Source organism: Podarcis raffonei, chromosome 1 (assembly GCF_027172205.1).
Source record: "Podarcis raffonei isolate rPodRaf1 chromosome 1, rPodRaf1.pri, whole genome shotgun sequence".
NCBI classification, from domain to species: domain Eukaryota; kingdom Metazoa; phylum Chordata; class Lepidosauria; order Squamata; family Lacertidae; genus Podarcis; species Podarcis raffonei.
This window is the reverse complement of record NC_070602.1, coordinates 40,598,093-40,613,721: the sequence shown is the minus strand read 5'-3', so window position 1 is coordinate 40,613,721 and position 15,629 is coordinate 40,598,093. Positions and strand designations below refer to the sequence as shown.

The following is a 15,629-nucleotide window of genomic DNA, read 5'->3' as shown; positions in this document are numbered from 1 at the left end:
TTCCATTCATAGCAAAGTTTATTTGTCTTCCAGTAAAATAAGGCAAGCCATTTCCTCAAAAATCATCTGAAACACGTTTATATATCCATGCAAATACTGAAGACTGCTTTCAGTGTTTATTAAAACAAACAGCAAGTATCTGACATTTATTGTGAATTAGGCGGTTATTTACAAACAAAACTTAATGAAATAATTGTTCCCAGAGAACAAACATCACATCATAAGTACAATAATAGGAAAATTTTGGGAAAATGGTCCTCTTCTTTACAAGCTGCTTCATAAAGCTGTTTAATTCACGCCAGTTATTAAAATGATAATTTTTTCAAAGCTTGCTCCAGGTCTAAAGTAAATCAACAGCTTCCTAATACCGTAACTTAACAACAAACACAACTGTGTTCATGTATCTAGGATAACAAATGCTACAAATCCAGCTGCTTTTCAGCAACAAATATATTAGTAATAAACATGCAACCACTATGAGGATTTGAATCACTGATTATGCAGTGATTATATAAGCCGTATTAGGGCTTTCCACAAAGCTTCATTCATTTTCTGCAGTCTCTTTCTCTTCATCTGAAAAATGTGGAACAGACTTCTTTGCCACAACATTGTCCAGCCTTTGTCCTTGAAGATATGGATTTACACTCTGGAAAAAAATATTTTAATGCAATTAGAAATGGAAAAGAATTCAGGGAGATTTTAAGTGTGTTCAGTGGGGCTTACTCTTTAGTAAGTGTGTTTAGGACTGTAGCTGAATTTTTCTCCCTCAATCTCAATTCTGTAAAATAGGGGTAATGGTGACCCACCTAATAAAGACAACTAAAATAAGTGTGAATAAACACTCTGTAAGCAAAAGCATCATTCAATCAATAGCTCTATAATTTAGTTTCCCAAGTATCTGATTTGTAAGAATGAGCAAATCTTTATACAACACAGGTTTTTTTCTAAGGCCTTGTCCAAGTCACTTGGCTGAAGGAATTGAGTATGTTTAGCCTGGAGAAGACTGTTGGCAGGAGGGACATAACAGCACTCTTCAAATAACTGAAGCTGCCACACAGAAGACAGCAAAACTAGATCTAATGGACTTAAATGACTGGAGGATAGCTTTCAGTTGAACATCAGGTAGAAACTTGATTCAAGAGCAGTTCAACAATGAGACCTTCAGATTACGGGTGGTATGCATATTTAATTATTATTATTATTAATAATAAATTGTAATCAATATGCAGATGACACACTACTCTGTTCCATCTGAATCCGGGAGATGCAGTTCAGGTGTTAGACTGTGGCAGTGATGGTCTGGGCATGGGCCAATAAACAGGCTGAATCCTGAAAAGAGAGATGTGCCAAGTTCTCATGACTAGAAGGTAAGAAGATGAATTGTTCTGAACAGGGTTCCACTCCCTTGGGAGGAGGACATCTGCAGCTTGGAGGTGCTCTTGGATTCAACAGGTGACCTCGGCGGCTAAGCATGTTTTCCCCCAGACCCAGCTGGTCTGCCAGTGATGGCCCCTTTTGGGCAGAAGTGACTTGGCCACTGTAGTCCATGCTCTGGTAACTTCCAGATTGTATTATTGCAGTGCGATCTTCATGGGGCCACCCATAAAGATGACTCAGAAACTTCAACTGGTCCAAAATGCAGCAGCCAGATTACTGGCTGGAGTTCTATTCAGATCTCACATAACCGCTATTTTAAAAGCACCTGCATTGTTTGCCAGTTCATTTCTGGGCCCAGTTTAAGGTGCTCATATTACTGCTTAAGACACTAAATGGTACCTGAAAGGCTGTCTCCTTGCCTACAGACCCTCTCAGGTGTTGATATTAGCAAGTTGGCCCTGCTGGTAATTCAGCCACCCTCAGTTCCTGGGGAAGGGTAATCTCTGCAGCCACTCTGTGCTACTCCCTCTTGACAGATGTGTGTCTGGCAACCTCACCATACAGTTTCAGTGAATGCTGAAGCGCACCTCTTTACCCTGGACTTTGACACCTGAGATTTTTAGGGCCCACCCTATTTTTGTGGTTGTAAGTTGTTAAAATCTGTTTTTAAGGTTGTATTTTAAATTGCTGTAACCTGCCATGAGACCCTAGGGTAAGAAATAAATTTTCTATTAATAATTATATGAAGCACACACAAAACACTGAAATGTTTAAAAAGGCAGAGGGAGTTTTCAACTGAGAGTGGTTCTTACTCTTCTTCACTTGGAAGCGCATCTCTGGGAGGGGGTGCAAGGTGAAGTATACTTCCAGTTTTAATTCAAAATCAAGGGTCTTGGTTAACAAAATATTGGGACATGCTGGCTTAGACTGAATATATTTTTTTTGCAAAAGTTCTATTGCTTATCACAGATATTTACTGGAAAAAAGGATGAAGTCCAAGTTTTAATATAGATGTACTAATCATAGTATTTCAACAATCTTTTTTTACTTTGCATTTTTGCCTTTTTCTACACTAAGGCACTAAAATGAAAATAAGTTGCATTCTGAAAATTACCCTTTTCTTTCTTTTTGGTCCACTCTTCATTTTCTCAAAGAGTAAATTCTTATTCTGAAAGAAGAAGAAGAGGGGGAAAACACAAAAGTATGGATCAAATTTTGTAGCTCTTCAAGCAAGACTTTGTGCCATCTAAATATTAGCATATGAATATTTTGGAAAGCAGTTCAGGAGAGAATGCCATGTTGTTGGAAAGATAAACCACAAGAAAACATTTGAATTACTGTAGCTATTAATAAAATATTTTGCTATTCTTCTGGGACACTTAGTGTCATCAACCATTATATGAATAGGAATATATGATGATTCTAAGTTGCATGATGGTTTTAATCTGAACTGTCTCGGAGAGTGGAAAAATCGCTGAGTAGTAGACCACATGCTTTGCATGCACAACATCCCAAGTTCAATATCTGCATAAAAAAATACAAGGCACCAGTTAGGAAGGACCTCTGTTGGAAACCTGCCATCAGTCAGAGCACGAAATACTACGCTAGATGCACCAATAGTCTTTTACTTGGTATAACAGGGATGGGGAACTTGGACTCCAACTCCCAACAGTCCCATCTAGTAAGGCCGGTTGTCAGTGATGATGGCAGCTGTAGGTCACCACCATCTGCAGGGCCACAAGTTCCTAGTCCCTGTAGTATACAAACTGCAAGGAAGAGCAGAGCCATCAGGTTATGGGCAGAACAGTATTGTTTTTTTATGCAGCACTTGCTCCTGGTGGCTTCTGTGTGTAACACAATTTAATTCTTTTAAAGAATTCTTATCTCAACTGCTTCCCCTGCAGACTGTTAAGCACCCTCTGGGAAAAGAAATCCTGGTCACAATTCCTTCCTTCATTTAGGTAGCATCCTAATAAACATCCTTCAAAAAAATAAAACCTGTTTGGTCTAGAACGTTTTTAATAGAGTGAACCTTTTTAAAACTGTCTTGGCAGACAGAAAACTATTTAAAAAAAATAAAATTAAAAAGGCAATGACTATGACCACAGCCTGTACAAGTGTTTCCACATATTGCTATATTTCATAGATGTAGTGAGCTCAAATAAGGTCTGGAATGTCAGACACATGCTCAACAGATTTTTGTTTCAATTGGAATTATTCAGTGGTGCTGCACTAAAAAAATGTTAAAAAGAAATTAAGAGAAAACCTCTCTCTCTCTCTCTCTCTCTCTCTCTCTCTCTCTCTCTCTCTCTCTATATATATATATATATATATATAAGATTACTGAGTAATTGCTATGTAAGCAATTGACCCAACAGTCACAATAACAACAGATGTAGTCAGTTTCATAAAACCATCACTTCTGAAATTAAACCTTGATTTCTGAGAAACAAATGCTTTAGGGCACGTCCTGTTCCTGAGACAGCTCCTGCCTTCCCTAGGGTTCTAGGGTGTATCAGGAGCCCCGCAGTGCTGGTAGAATTCAAGATATTCTGCCCACCATGTGATGGATGCAGCAGCTGATTCATCGGCTGAGATGGCTGAAATGGGATTGGAGATACAGGAACACAGCACCAAAAGAGCAACCTTATACAGTGGTACCTTGGTTCTCAAACTTAATCAATTCCGGGAGTCTGTTCGACTCCCGAAAGCATTTGAAAACCAAGGCACGGCTTCCGATTGGCTGCAGGAGCTTCCTGCACTCAAGCAGAAGCCGCATTGAACATTTGGCTTCTGAAAAACGTTCGCAAACCGGAACACTTACTTCCGGGTTTGCAGCATTCGGGAGCCGATTCGTTTGACAACTAAGCCATTAGGGAACTAAGGTACCACTATACTGTGTCAGGCCACTGGTTCTCCTAGCTCAGTAGTGCGTACGTAGGTGGGATATATGAACCCCACACATATCACCACCTGTTCCATCCATGTTGCCATGAAAGAGCACACCACCAGCAGTCCAAAACCCACGCACAGGAAGAATGCAAGTCAGACAATGGGTACCTCTTTCATACCACATGATGGGCAGGCAAAACAAACATTTTCCTAGCAGGGAGCTGAAGCTGTAAGGGACACATTACCTGCTACCCTGCTGTATGTCCAAAGTGCAGAAGCCCTACTGGAGTTAATGGCTGATAAACCCACACATGTTGCTATTTCTCAGGAGCTCCTTTCTTCTGGACACTGTTCGGTAAAGGCTCCGATTTTGCTACGTGTGTCTCTTTCTTTGTGGCTAGAGCACGGTGATCTGGATCCCAGTCCCCAAGCCTAGTCCCGGGTGCGGGGAACTTGATGGGCTCAAGAGGCAGCGGCTAACTATGGTCTCGTCATGTTTAGATTACCAGATTTCTTTCAATGAATCCAGGGACACTTTTCAACTTTCTACTAATTAGATGGATTTTGTCAGGGGACTGATTTGTAAATCCGGGGACTGTCCCCGGGAAACGGGGATGTCTGGTAACCTTACCTCATGGGCACAAGGGAGATGAGTGCTCCTGGGGGGGGAATGAAGCAGTCAGGTGGGAGGTGGAGATGTTTCCCAAACCAGAAGTGGGAATGCACTGGATGCAGAGTAAACAGGAATGTGTACACAGCCTGAGTCACTGGGGCTGCCCGAAGGAGGTAGTGGGCCCAAAGGGTGGACTGGCCCAAGCAAAGCACTCTTGGTTGATGCAGCGCTCTTGCTGAATGGCTCAGATGTGTCTGGGCTGGTAGGTGAGTCTTCTTAACTTTCCAACTGAGGTTGTCCCCTGGATTCAAAGCAGGGATCCCCATTGTGTAGAATGAGAGACAGGATCATGGCTTGTCTAGCAGCCCCTCAGCTCCTGGCATCTGTGTGACTGGGTGTTGGAGCTAGGGGAGGAGGGGGCGATAAAGGCCCTGTGGAGCATCTGACGCCATTCTGCGGCTGTGACTGAGTGGTTAGAGAGTGGCTGTGTGTGATTGCTTGTGGTGTTTGTTTCAGTCCCAGGAGCTCACTTGGCTTTGCTCTCGATGTAACATTTGTTTCTAGGGATGCCGGAGGTGCGTCTGCTGTTTTTATGCCATTTCTGTACTTCATGCGTGTGTTTCCCCTTCTAGGTTAAGCATGCATTGGATTTGGTGGTCATTCTGGCATTACAGCAGCCTATCTTCAGATCTGGCACAATGTAAGTATAAGGTTACTTGGCCCAAGGGCTGGCGTCTTTTGTGCCAAACATTATCTGTTTAGTATTTCTCATGTTAATTTAAAACCCAAGTTCACAAGACATTGCTTTTTGCCTGGCCTCAACTATTTCATCAGAGCTGTGCCAAAGAGACAAGGAAACAGAGATGAAATTGGCCAAGAAGAGACATTCTTGGCTACAGTTAATTTCTGCAAACTTACTTGGGGGGAAAAATCAATTTAACATGTAAAACAACAACAGAACTGTACATTATTTCCTCATGGTATCAAGTGTACTTTCCCTTAACTTATTGTTCTACCTGAATCTTCTATAAATGTTTTCCTACAATTTCTTTTTTTTAAAAAAAGCTGGACTGTAATTAAGGCAAAAAGTTGCACTGTGAAAGAAAAGACAGACTCGGCTCAACAAATATCATATTTTGTTTTGTCTGCCTGAGAATATTTTGAAACCATAACTAATGCTTAAATATAATAAGCAGCAGAGTGCAGATAAGGTTATGAAATCTGATATATAAGAAAGACATTATCCCTGCAATAATGGTAAATTTGAAAATACAGCGCAAGTTTCCCCTAGTGGAGAGTTCAGACTTTTGATGAGACACTGAACATCTCTTGCTCCTCTTGGAACTGAACAAGAATTAAGTATATTTTACATTAGAGGATGTATGAAGCAGAAACTGTCATGCTTTATCTGGATCTCATTTGGATCTCAATTTTCTTATTTTGTTTTCAAAATCATATTAACATCATCATCATCATTATTATTTATATTTATCTCCAACCTTTCTTCCATCGTATAATGAGCTATTGCTTTATAAGAGACATGGTAATGTATTTTGCAAAACGTTTTAAGTGTGTAGTATATTTTTAAAAACATATTATTTGCATGAGATGGCCAAAATTAGGCAAGTTTAACCCACTATTTCAGTGAGTTAAGCATGTGTGTCAATCTAGCCTACTGAAACCAATGGGATAATATATGGCGAGATTATGGCTTATGTTTTAGGAATGCACCTTTCAACACAAAGTAGAGGTATAAAAATAAATAACTTACCAAAAAAACCTAAGTAGAACAGGTATAAATAGTTGAATTAACTATTGAACTTGAATTAACATCTGGTTTGTTTAATGTTACAATCTTTGGTAATCAAGCACAATGTAATAAGAATTTCCAGCATGTGGTAATTTTCACATGACTGACTAAAAGTTTAGGAATCCTAAAGGTGACCAGTGCTATAAATCTAAAATTGAGTCAGCTGTAATGGAGTAATCATTTTCTTGTGAACAAGCATTGCTAAAACAATGTACGGTATTTATCAACTGAGCATTGACAGCTTTTAGGCTGTGATGAACTAAATTGAAAGCTTTATAGCAACCTTGTAATGCAGGTTACTTTATTCTAAAGTTCTAAATGTTTTGTTAGATTCTTGATACACCAAATATATAGACAGTGCACATAACAGGGTATAGTAGATTAATGTCCTTTTGTGACAATTGCAATCGAGCTCTAAAGGTCTTTAACAATGTGTTTGACAGTCTATAGTTCTCTTATATAAAGTTTGTTACAGAAACCTTTTCTTAACTAATTCAGCATTATTTGGAGATTTCCAAAGTAAACAAGATTTACGCACCCATTTTCCCATGCTTGGATAGTCATGTTCTGGATCAAAAAGATGCTGGTGAAGTTGGTATTCTTTGCTGAACTGAGCTGTATCTGGTGTGTTTTCAAGGCATCCATCATCAACTGAAGAAGAAAAAATGGGGGGGGGGCTGAGCTGCTTGACATCTTGTAAAATATATCAGCAAAACCACATCATGAACATATGCAATGAATTTTATAATAAAAGGATAGAGGATTAGGAAACAGTACTTTTCCTCTTTGGAGGCAACACTCATTTCCACCATTCCTTGGAACAGACACAAAGTATAATTCATTTCTTTACTGATTTCTTGCCGGGTCATATGTTTAATGTGTAAGTCAAACGAATTGCTGTTCAAATATTAAATAAAAAAGGGCAGTACCAAAAATCAAAAGAAGACTCCGCTAACCCAGAAATAGTACCTCAGGATGAGAACAGAAATCGTGTGGCGGCGGCGCGGTGGCAGCAGGAGGCCCCATTAGCTAAAGTGGTGCTTCAGGTTAAGAACAGTTTCAGGTTAAGAACAGACCTCCGGAACGAATTAAGTACGTAACCCGAGGTACCACTGTATAAGAATTGTGGATGGGGGGAGGCTAAATAGTATATCTGTTGGAAGATGAGCTTCTTCCAGGGCATTTATTAGCAGAAAGATGCTTAGCCTGCTCAGTAAGTGCCCAATCTGGTGATAACAGAATAAATGATGCAAGGAGGAAGCTGCAGCCCAAGGCAGGAAAAGTGGTGGTAAGGGAAAACCTAGCCACTTTAAATGAATTCAAGTCTCCAGGGCCTGATGAGCTACACCAAAGGGTACTACTAAAGGAGCTTGCAGGTGTAATTTCAGAGCAACCCTACAGAACAAAAAAGGCATTTCTAGTCCTGGAAATGGAAGCAAGCCATAATTTACCATCTCTCATGTTTACTACTTCAGGAAAGGGATGAGGCCACAGCAGAGCAGTAGGGGCCCTAATAGTGAAAGGTTTAGGTGCCAAGATGTTTAAATCTGGACAGAACATCTTACTGTGGAAACCACTAAGAGAGGCCCATCTTTCAATATGCCAGTCCACAAACCTCACTGAGGAAATTCTCTAATAAGTTTAACATGTAATATGTTTTTTACAATCTTTACTTGGGCACAGACTGGAGTTTATATTTAAATCTCTGAAAACCGCTTTGCTTAAATGCAAGTAACATATGATTCACTAGCCAGAAAGTGTCCAAAAGAACAGTTTTACAATGACAGCAAAAGTTTCCAAGGAATGCTATCCATTTTCATATCTGGATGCATCTTAGTCAAACCAACAACATTTTGGCTGTAGTTTTAAAACTAAGGGGGGGAAGGCCAGAAATCTATTTTTGATAGACATACTACGGAAGTTATTATTTCAATCTTGACATTTTAACCACTAACAGAGTCTATTGGGCTAAACAAGATAGGAAAAAAAGGAGAAGAAGAAAGGAAAAATCTAGAGAGATAAACAGAAAAATAAGAATTGAGATGTTATTTCTGGAAAAAGAAATTACACAATAGTTCTCTATTCTCAAGCATGCCACAAGAGGTTTCTGAACGTGTTTCATCCCACATAAGTACTTAAGTCACCTGGAAGTATTCATTGAAAATGTCAATAATGTTGTTTCCTGTTTTCCTAGCTCTGCCTTAGACTCAGAAAGGGGAAGGAGACCAAGGCTATCATTCTATACACACAATACCTAGAAATAAGTCACATGGAACTCAGTGAGATGTACTTCTGAGTAGACATGCACAGGATTGTGCTACTGGACCACAACCCTTTGGATGCTTATCTCAGAACTGAATAAGCCTACACAGGATCAGGCAGCTTTGTTATAATGAACAATGGACACTGTTTTGTGGAAGGATCACTGTCCTAATCTTAAGCATTCCTTACTTTAGGCACCTTTATGGTAAGCGTGCTTAGGATTTTTTAAAGCATCCTGGAAAATGATTACGTGAATAACCCAAAATCCTGTATGACATATTTACATTATGGGGTTACTACAATGGAATATATAATCTCATGGACTTTCCACCTTTCTGTGTGGTGAACACTGATATCAGTATCTGAAGAAAACACTGGCCAGTTATGTAAAAGCAGGCCATGGTCAAGGTGTCAATCACCTGTATCATTCCTTTTCACTTCCCCCATCCCTTCTGGTCCCTGTTCCCATTGCTAATTAGCCCCCAGTTGTTCATCCTACCTGTTGCCTCCATTGGCAAAAATAGCCAATATTTTCTAAATCTGCACCTTGGGAGCAGAACCAGTCGTGTAAATTAAATAGACTCTAAATCCCACAATTATGTTCATAATTCACTCTTAGCAGAAAAATGAGGATTGACGTAAAATAGGGATGGGGAACATCAGCTCAGGGGCTGAATGTGGCCCTCCACATCTCTCTGCCTAACCCTTAGGATTCTCCCCAAGTCACATTCCTAGTGACCCTGCTTCACATCCTCCTTTGAGTGTTTTTGCTGGCTGCAATGCCTCTCACGTCTCTTGCAGAATTCAACACAAAACCCTGTAGTAAGTCCATGCAACTTACCTGTCTTTCCAATTGGGCAAGGATTTGGAGGATCTGGGTATCCCTGATCTTCACTGAAATCTTTAGGTATGTTGTCACCTGTCAACTCAGCTACAATATTTGGTATATTTCCGTAAGGACCAAGGTGCTGAAGTCCTTCATGGGCACCACCTAATAAAGACAGAACCATACACACCATCTTTTTGACATGATGATTTTACTACATTAGATTTACTAAGATTTACTAAGAAACCAAAGTCAAGACCCTGGTTTATTTCTCTAACATCAAGAGGGCTACATTAATGGACTATATGACAGAACATGAAGCATCCCTCTGTTCCCTTTCAATAACTTTCCACGTCCATTTCTTCTTGGACAACATCTGGATTTGAAACTGGATGTGCACTTGAGGATGTACATTAACACTAGCCTCAAATACTGCATGGATCCAGGAAGAAAGACTCCATGAGTAGCAAACTCAGAAAAGCAAAACAGAACTCTTAAAATATGGGCATCTGAACTCTCAGTCATTGGCCTAAGGAGGCTTCCTGAAGATGGAGAGAGTGTTCATTCATCCTAGTCAAGATCCACAGCCAGCATTTTTCCATCTGTTTTAGGATCACACCCAATCCCAGTCAGGCTTAGGTCAAAATCCAACCATACATTTAAAGCACATGGCTTCCCCCAAAGAATCCTGGGAACTGTAGTTTGTTGAGGGTGCTGGGTATTGTAGCCCTGTGAGAGATAAGCTACAGTTCCCAGAATTCTTTGGGGGAAGCTATGTGCTTTAAATGGATGGGGTGGATGTGACATTAGTGGCGCACAATTGCTTCACCATCATGATGTAGCATTTTGGTGATGTCATAAGCTAGCCAATAAGGAGGACAGGGTAGATCAGGCATGGCCAAACTTGGCCCTCCAGCTGTTTTGGGACTACAATTCCCATCATCCCTGACCACTGGTCCTGTTAGCTAGGGATGATGGGAGTAGTAGTCCCAAAATAGCTGGAGGGCCAAGTTTGGCCATGCCTGGTATAGATTAACCATGCTAGGCCAACCATCTCCCCACCACCACTTTAGATCTGAAGCAGGGCCTTACTTGAAGCTATTATACTATGCAGAAAGCAGGTAGGATGGGAACAGCTGTTGGGGGGGGGGGAATTACAATGAACCATAATGACAAGTTGCAGGCTGTCAGTGACTTGGCAGGAAGTCTTGGCTGTTTTATTTATTTATTAATCATGTAACAAACAGGATCATAAATAAGGATTTATATCTCCACGAGTAAAAACTGCTTTTTTCAAAATAGTTAAGAGATGATTAAGAACATGCAAGAATGAAGATTTTCCCTTGGAACATGGACAACACTTTGTCATGCTATAAATCTTCATGTAAATGACTGCAAAGCTGCAATCAAGGGCTGTGGGACAGCAGCATAATGCAAGAAGACAAAGTTAAGCATATCATTTAAAATGCTATACAATGTGTAGCTTTGCAGAAATTATATATTTGGTTTAGAAATTACCTAAGTAACCATAGGAAAAGAGTCCAGATGTTTTGAGAAAAATGCTAATCATACGCAAAACATTGTTTCTGTGCATCTTTTATGTCTTTCACATGTGAACTAGTTAATGAAGGGTGTGAATATGTATAGGCATCTGGCTAAGAAATTGCATACAAAAAAAAATGCAAAGCAATATTAGTATCCTTAAAATCACAAATTTGGAATTCAGGATTCTGCACTTCCTTTCTGCATAGCCATCCAAATTTTAATTGGAGAATAGTGATTATTTGGAATTGGTTAACAGAAAACAATAGAAATATTTTGAAAATTAACTTTAGGTCTAGTTTTATTTTAATAAAAATTTACACACAGAGTACAGCAGGTTCAAGAACGCCTCAGATTTCTTTTGTCGTGTTTGTTTGACTTGCCTCTTAGCTTAGGTGATGAACGATGAATGGCAGTCCACAAAAAGCCACAAGCTGAATTAATTTGTTGGGTGTCTCACGTAGCCTGTGGTCAGCTTCCCCTTTTCTTGAGGTAAAGAGCTCACAGGCAGCACACACCTCAGAGTCCCTGGTGCTGGGGACAAATAACTTTAGTCCATGTGTTGACGTTGAAATCAAAGAAGCATCTGACTGATCACTGTTGAAAGCAGTGGTATACTGCACAGATCCTAATTTGGTCCAGCACGGCAGTTTTTTCTGTTATGTTCAATTATCCAAAATTTCTACTCATTGCATCTCTCTCTCTCTCTCCCACGTCAATATAGATTTCGTGAAAAGAACACATCTATTCATCTAAAAATAGTGGAGGTGGGCAGGTTGAAGTAATTCATGTCTTTTTGTCTTTGATGGGATAATGAGAAGCAGCCACTACTGGCACACCAGTAGTTTAATGGATCAAAGAGCAACAACAGATTATTTATTCTGGAATGGACGATCCAGCATTAACTACAATTCAGATTTCTTCTTAGACCATACTCCTTCTGCATCACATCACTTGCTACCTTGCAAATTCTTAATCTGCAGGGAATGAGCTTTCAAAACAGGCTTGTTAAGAAGTTAAAGTGTTCTCCAACAAGTTAGTACCCGCCCGTGAGTCTTCTTTTCACTTCACTTTGAGAGTGGGAAACCATGTATTCCTCATTTGCTTATCTGTTTCCGATTTGTTCAAATTCTGTCAAAATTACCAAAGCTCCCTTTATAGCTAAAAAGCAAAGACAACCAAAGACAACCAGCCACACCCAACCTCTTTCACCACCAAGGAAATACAACAAGTGAATAGTAAGAGAACCCACAAAAGTAACACCGACACAACCCCTCACACACACTCAGTAGAATAACAGAAGCATAACCACCCCACCCACTCGCCACTCCCCCTCTTCCCTTCTTCTTCTTCCTAATTGTTTAAATCAATTCATAAACTCATACATTGACCACTAATAATGAAACACATGTTGTAGATATTTTTCCACATTGTGCATACTGTTTTTGTGATATACAAATGACATGAGAAAACTTGGTATACTTATTTGTATAACATTATTCTTGTTTATAAAACCTAATAATAATAATAATAATAATAATAATAATAATAAATTAAAGCTTCCTTCCTGTTCTGTAGCTCAAACTGTAAAGGCCTCTCTGTGCCACAGACATAGAAAGGTTTAACAGTCATTCCTTCTCAAGGAAACTCCACTTTTTTGGGGAGGCTAGGGATCTCTAAGAGAAAACCTCAGAACGTTCCTCACACAACTCCCAATACAGTGGTACCTCAGGTTACATACGCTTCAGGTTACATACGCTTCAGGTTACATACGCTTCAGGTTACAGACTCCGCTAACCCAGAAATAGTGCTTCAGGTTAAGAACTTTGCTTCAGGATGAGAAGAGAAATTGTGCTCCAGCAGCGCGGCAGCAGCAGGAGGCCCCATTAGCTAAAGTGGTGCTTCAGGTTAAGAACAGTTTCAGATTAAGAACGGACCTCCGGAATGAATTAAGTACTTAACCTGAGGTACCACTGTATTCTTCGGGGAAACCCATGACCATTAAAACTGGTACAGTAAATCTAGTACATAGCTTTGCCAAGTGTCCTCTTTCATACCAAACCTGTCCTCTTTCACTCTTAGTCCAGAATTGCGAGGTGGCCTGTGGTTGGTGTTCCTCTTTTTCTCTCCAACCTTTTTTTAAAAAAAATTTAATTAACTGGCAAGCCAATAGCTTGCAGCTGCAGCGCATAATGAATCGAAGCATCAAGTGATCTTTGGAAACAGCACAATATCCTTTTTCAGGGATATCGTATGGAGGAAGAAATGGCTGCCCCCGTAGGCCCATCTCACTGAAAAAGGAAACGGGGGCATTTGAGGATTCAATCTGCAGTGAATAGCAGCTGTGAGCTGCTGGCTTGCCAATTAATTAAGGTTAATAAACAAGAACAAGACCGCCACCTTGCCTCACAGTAAAAATCACCATACCCCAAAAGAATTGGAATTAATTTCTTTAGTGGTCAATAGAGTGCAGTTGTTTTGTATTTTCCATATATTTTCAGTTTTGTGTTCATGGTATATTATTGTGCTTTAGCACTTCCATAAAGTATATTAAGGTTGCTAGCTGCCTTGAGCTTCTTTTGCACATCTTATTTATTTCTAATTACTATTTTTTATTTATGTAGTAGTTTCGGTGGGAAATTAATTGGCTTCCCTTCTGTAAAATTGTAACTAAATTCCTGAAATTATTTCTAAATATGCATCATGTGTTTGTGTGCAACTTTGTCTCCTCTTTTCTTGTTCTAGTGATGTGTACATGGCAACCTCACCAATACAAGTTTTTAGTGTAGCTATGTTATGGAGTGGAGCAGCGAGTCTACGGGAAATGATTCCCAGTATTATATCCTTTTGGTCATTGTGCTAACAAGAGTTTTTGGCATCTGCAGCATCTCTACAATGCACAAAAACACTGGCTTTTCAAATGAATGTTAGATGCTTTGAAACCCCAAAGATGGAGATTTAATTGTTTTGTATTACATTCCTCCAAGTGTTTAGATATTGTTTACCATTTAGTTGCAGAACATCCTTCAAACACCATCAAGTCAACTTCCGTACATTGTACAGACCTCTTGCACCAGAGTTCTGCCCACAATGAAAAAAAGCATCTCAGAGCATCCAGATATAGTCTATTATTTATTGTGTGTACATAGTTAAAATGTCAAGTGCTTGCCAAAATTCCCCTGGACTACATACAAAGCAATTTTTATGCCAATACACATTATTGTTTCCTTCAGTTCAAAATTTCTCCCTAGCCTAGTTCCTTTGTTTAATCCCACAATTTTAGTGCCTTATTTTTGCACTTTTGGGTGATTTTGTAAACCTTCATAAAGTGTTTACCTAGCAAAGGACCAGGGTGGCAGAAACAAAGTACTGACTGCTATATTGCAGACAGTAATTCAAACACACCATTAATTCTAGCATTGTTCTTTCGATGTTAGGCTTACTAGAAGCACAGCTCAAAAATCAAAATAATGCAGTATAAACATGCTGCCTTGACAACCATGAAAGTTAATAGACCACCCTCTCAATGATGATGATAGCATCAAGGCCGCTCTCTTGATGAGACTGTTGCCTGGACAACAGTGCAAATTTATCACATAATACACACAATAGTCACCTGTGGAGGCAATACTCATACTGATCTTAGTTTACTCAATATTCTCCAGCTTCATAAGTCATGTCCATGTTATTCCTGAGCAGGTAATTCCAGCACAGTGGCGGGGAGGGGGGTGTCACATGCTCTACTCCATGTCCCTGCATGTGCTGGCAGGGTGGGGTGGAAATAAATACTGCATGCTTTCAGTTTTGAACTTTATATTTTTATTTAGGTCTATTCTTTATTTATTAGCTGTGCTGGGAAATTTTAAGTTCTTCTAGTGTTATTGTTAATTCTTGGATGTTTTTTGTTGGCAGTGCAGCAGCAGAGATCATTCATTTAATACTGAAGTCAACTAGCCAAGAGAGTTGATGGGTGGATGTCTTACTGAGCAACCCAGCATAATGGCATGATGTTCACTGAGGCAGCATGTGCTCCGATTGGCTGTGTTGTTCTGCAAGAACTTTCCTCTGTAGGTTTGATGAAATGTCTCCCTGCTACGTACAAAGCCTGAACTAAGAAAGACAAAACCTCTCTGTTCCTTTCTCAAGTCCCACACCATAATTTCCTCAGTAAAGTGTTATCAATACTTTTCTCTCTGGACTCTGTGTTACTTAAGTGCTAGTAGTTTTATTTTATTTTCCTGTAAGCTGCCTTGCAAGGGTAATATGCCCTCAAAAGTGGGATAGAAGTGTACTAAATAAATAGATTA

General features: G+C 39.7%; 1 protein-coding gene across 2 annotated transcripts in view; it reads right to left on the bottom strand.

Moving 5' to 3' along the window:
• LOC128410516 (neuroendocrine protein 7B2-like) overlaps positions 1-15,629 on the bottom strand; it is a 46,116-nt gene continuing 30,487 nt past the window's right edge. For both annotated transcript variants that reach the window (XM_053381872.1, XM_053381889.1), the window contains 4 exons: positions 9,796-9,945; positions 7,231-7,343; positions 2,492-2,545; positions 1-646 (listed from right to left, as the gene is read on the bottom strand). In XM_053381872.1, the coding sequence (XP_053237847.1) occupies positions 542-646; positions 2,492-2,545; positions 7,231-7,343; positions 9,796-9,945 (422 nt within the window). In that variant the 3' untranslated portion in view covers positions 1-541. The remainder of the gene's footprint in view (positions 647-2,491; positions 2,546-7,230; positions 7,344-9,795; positions 9,946-15,629) is intronic.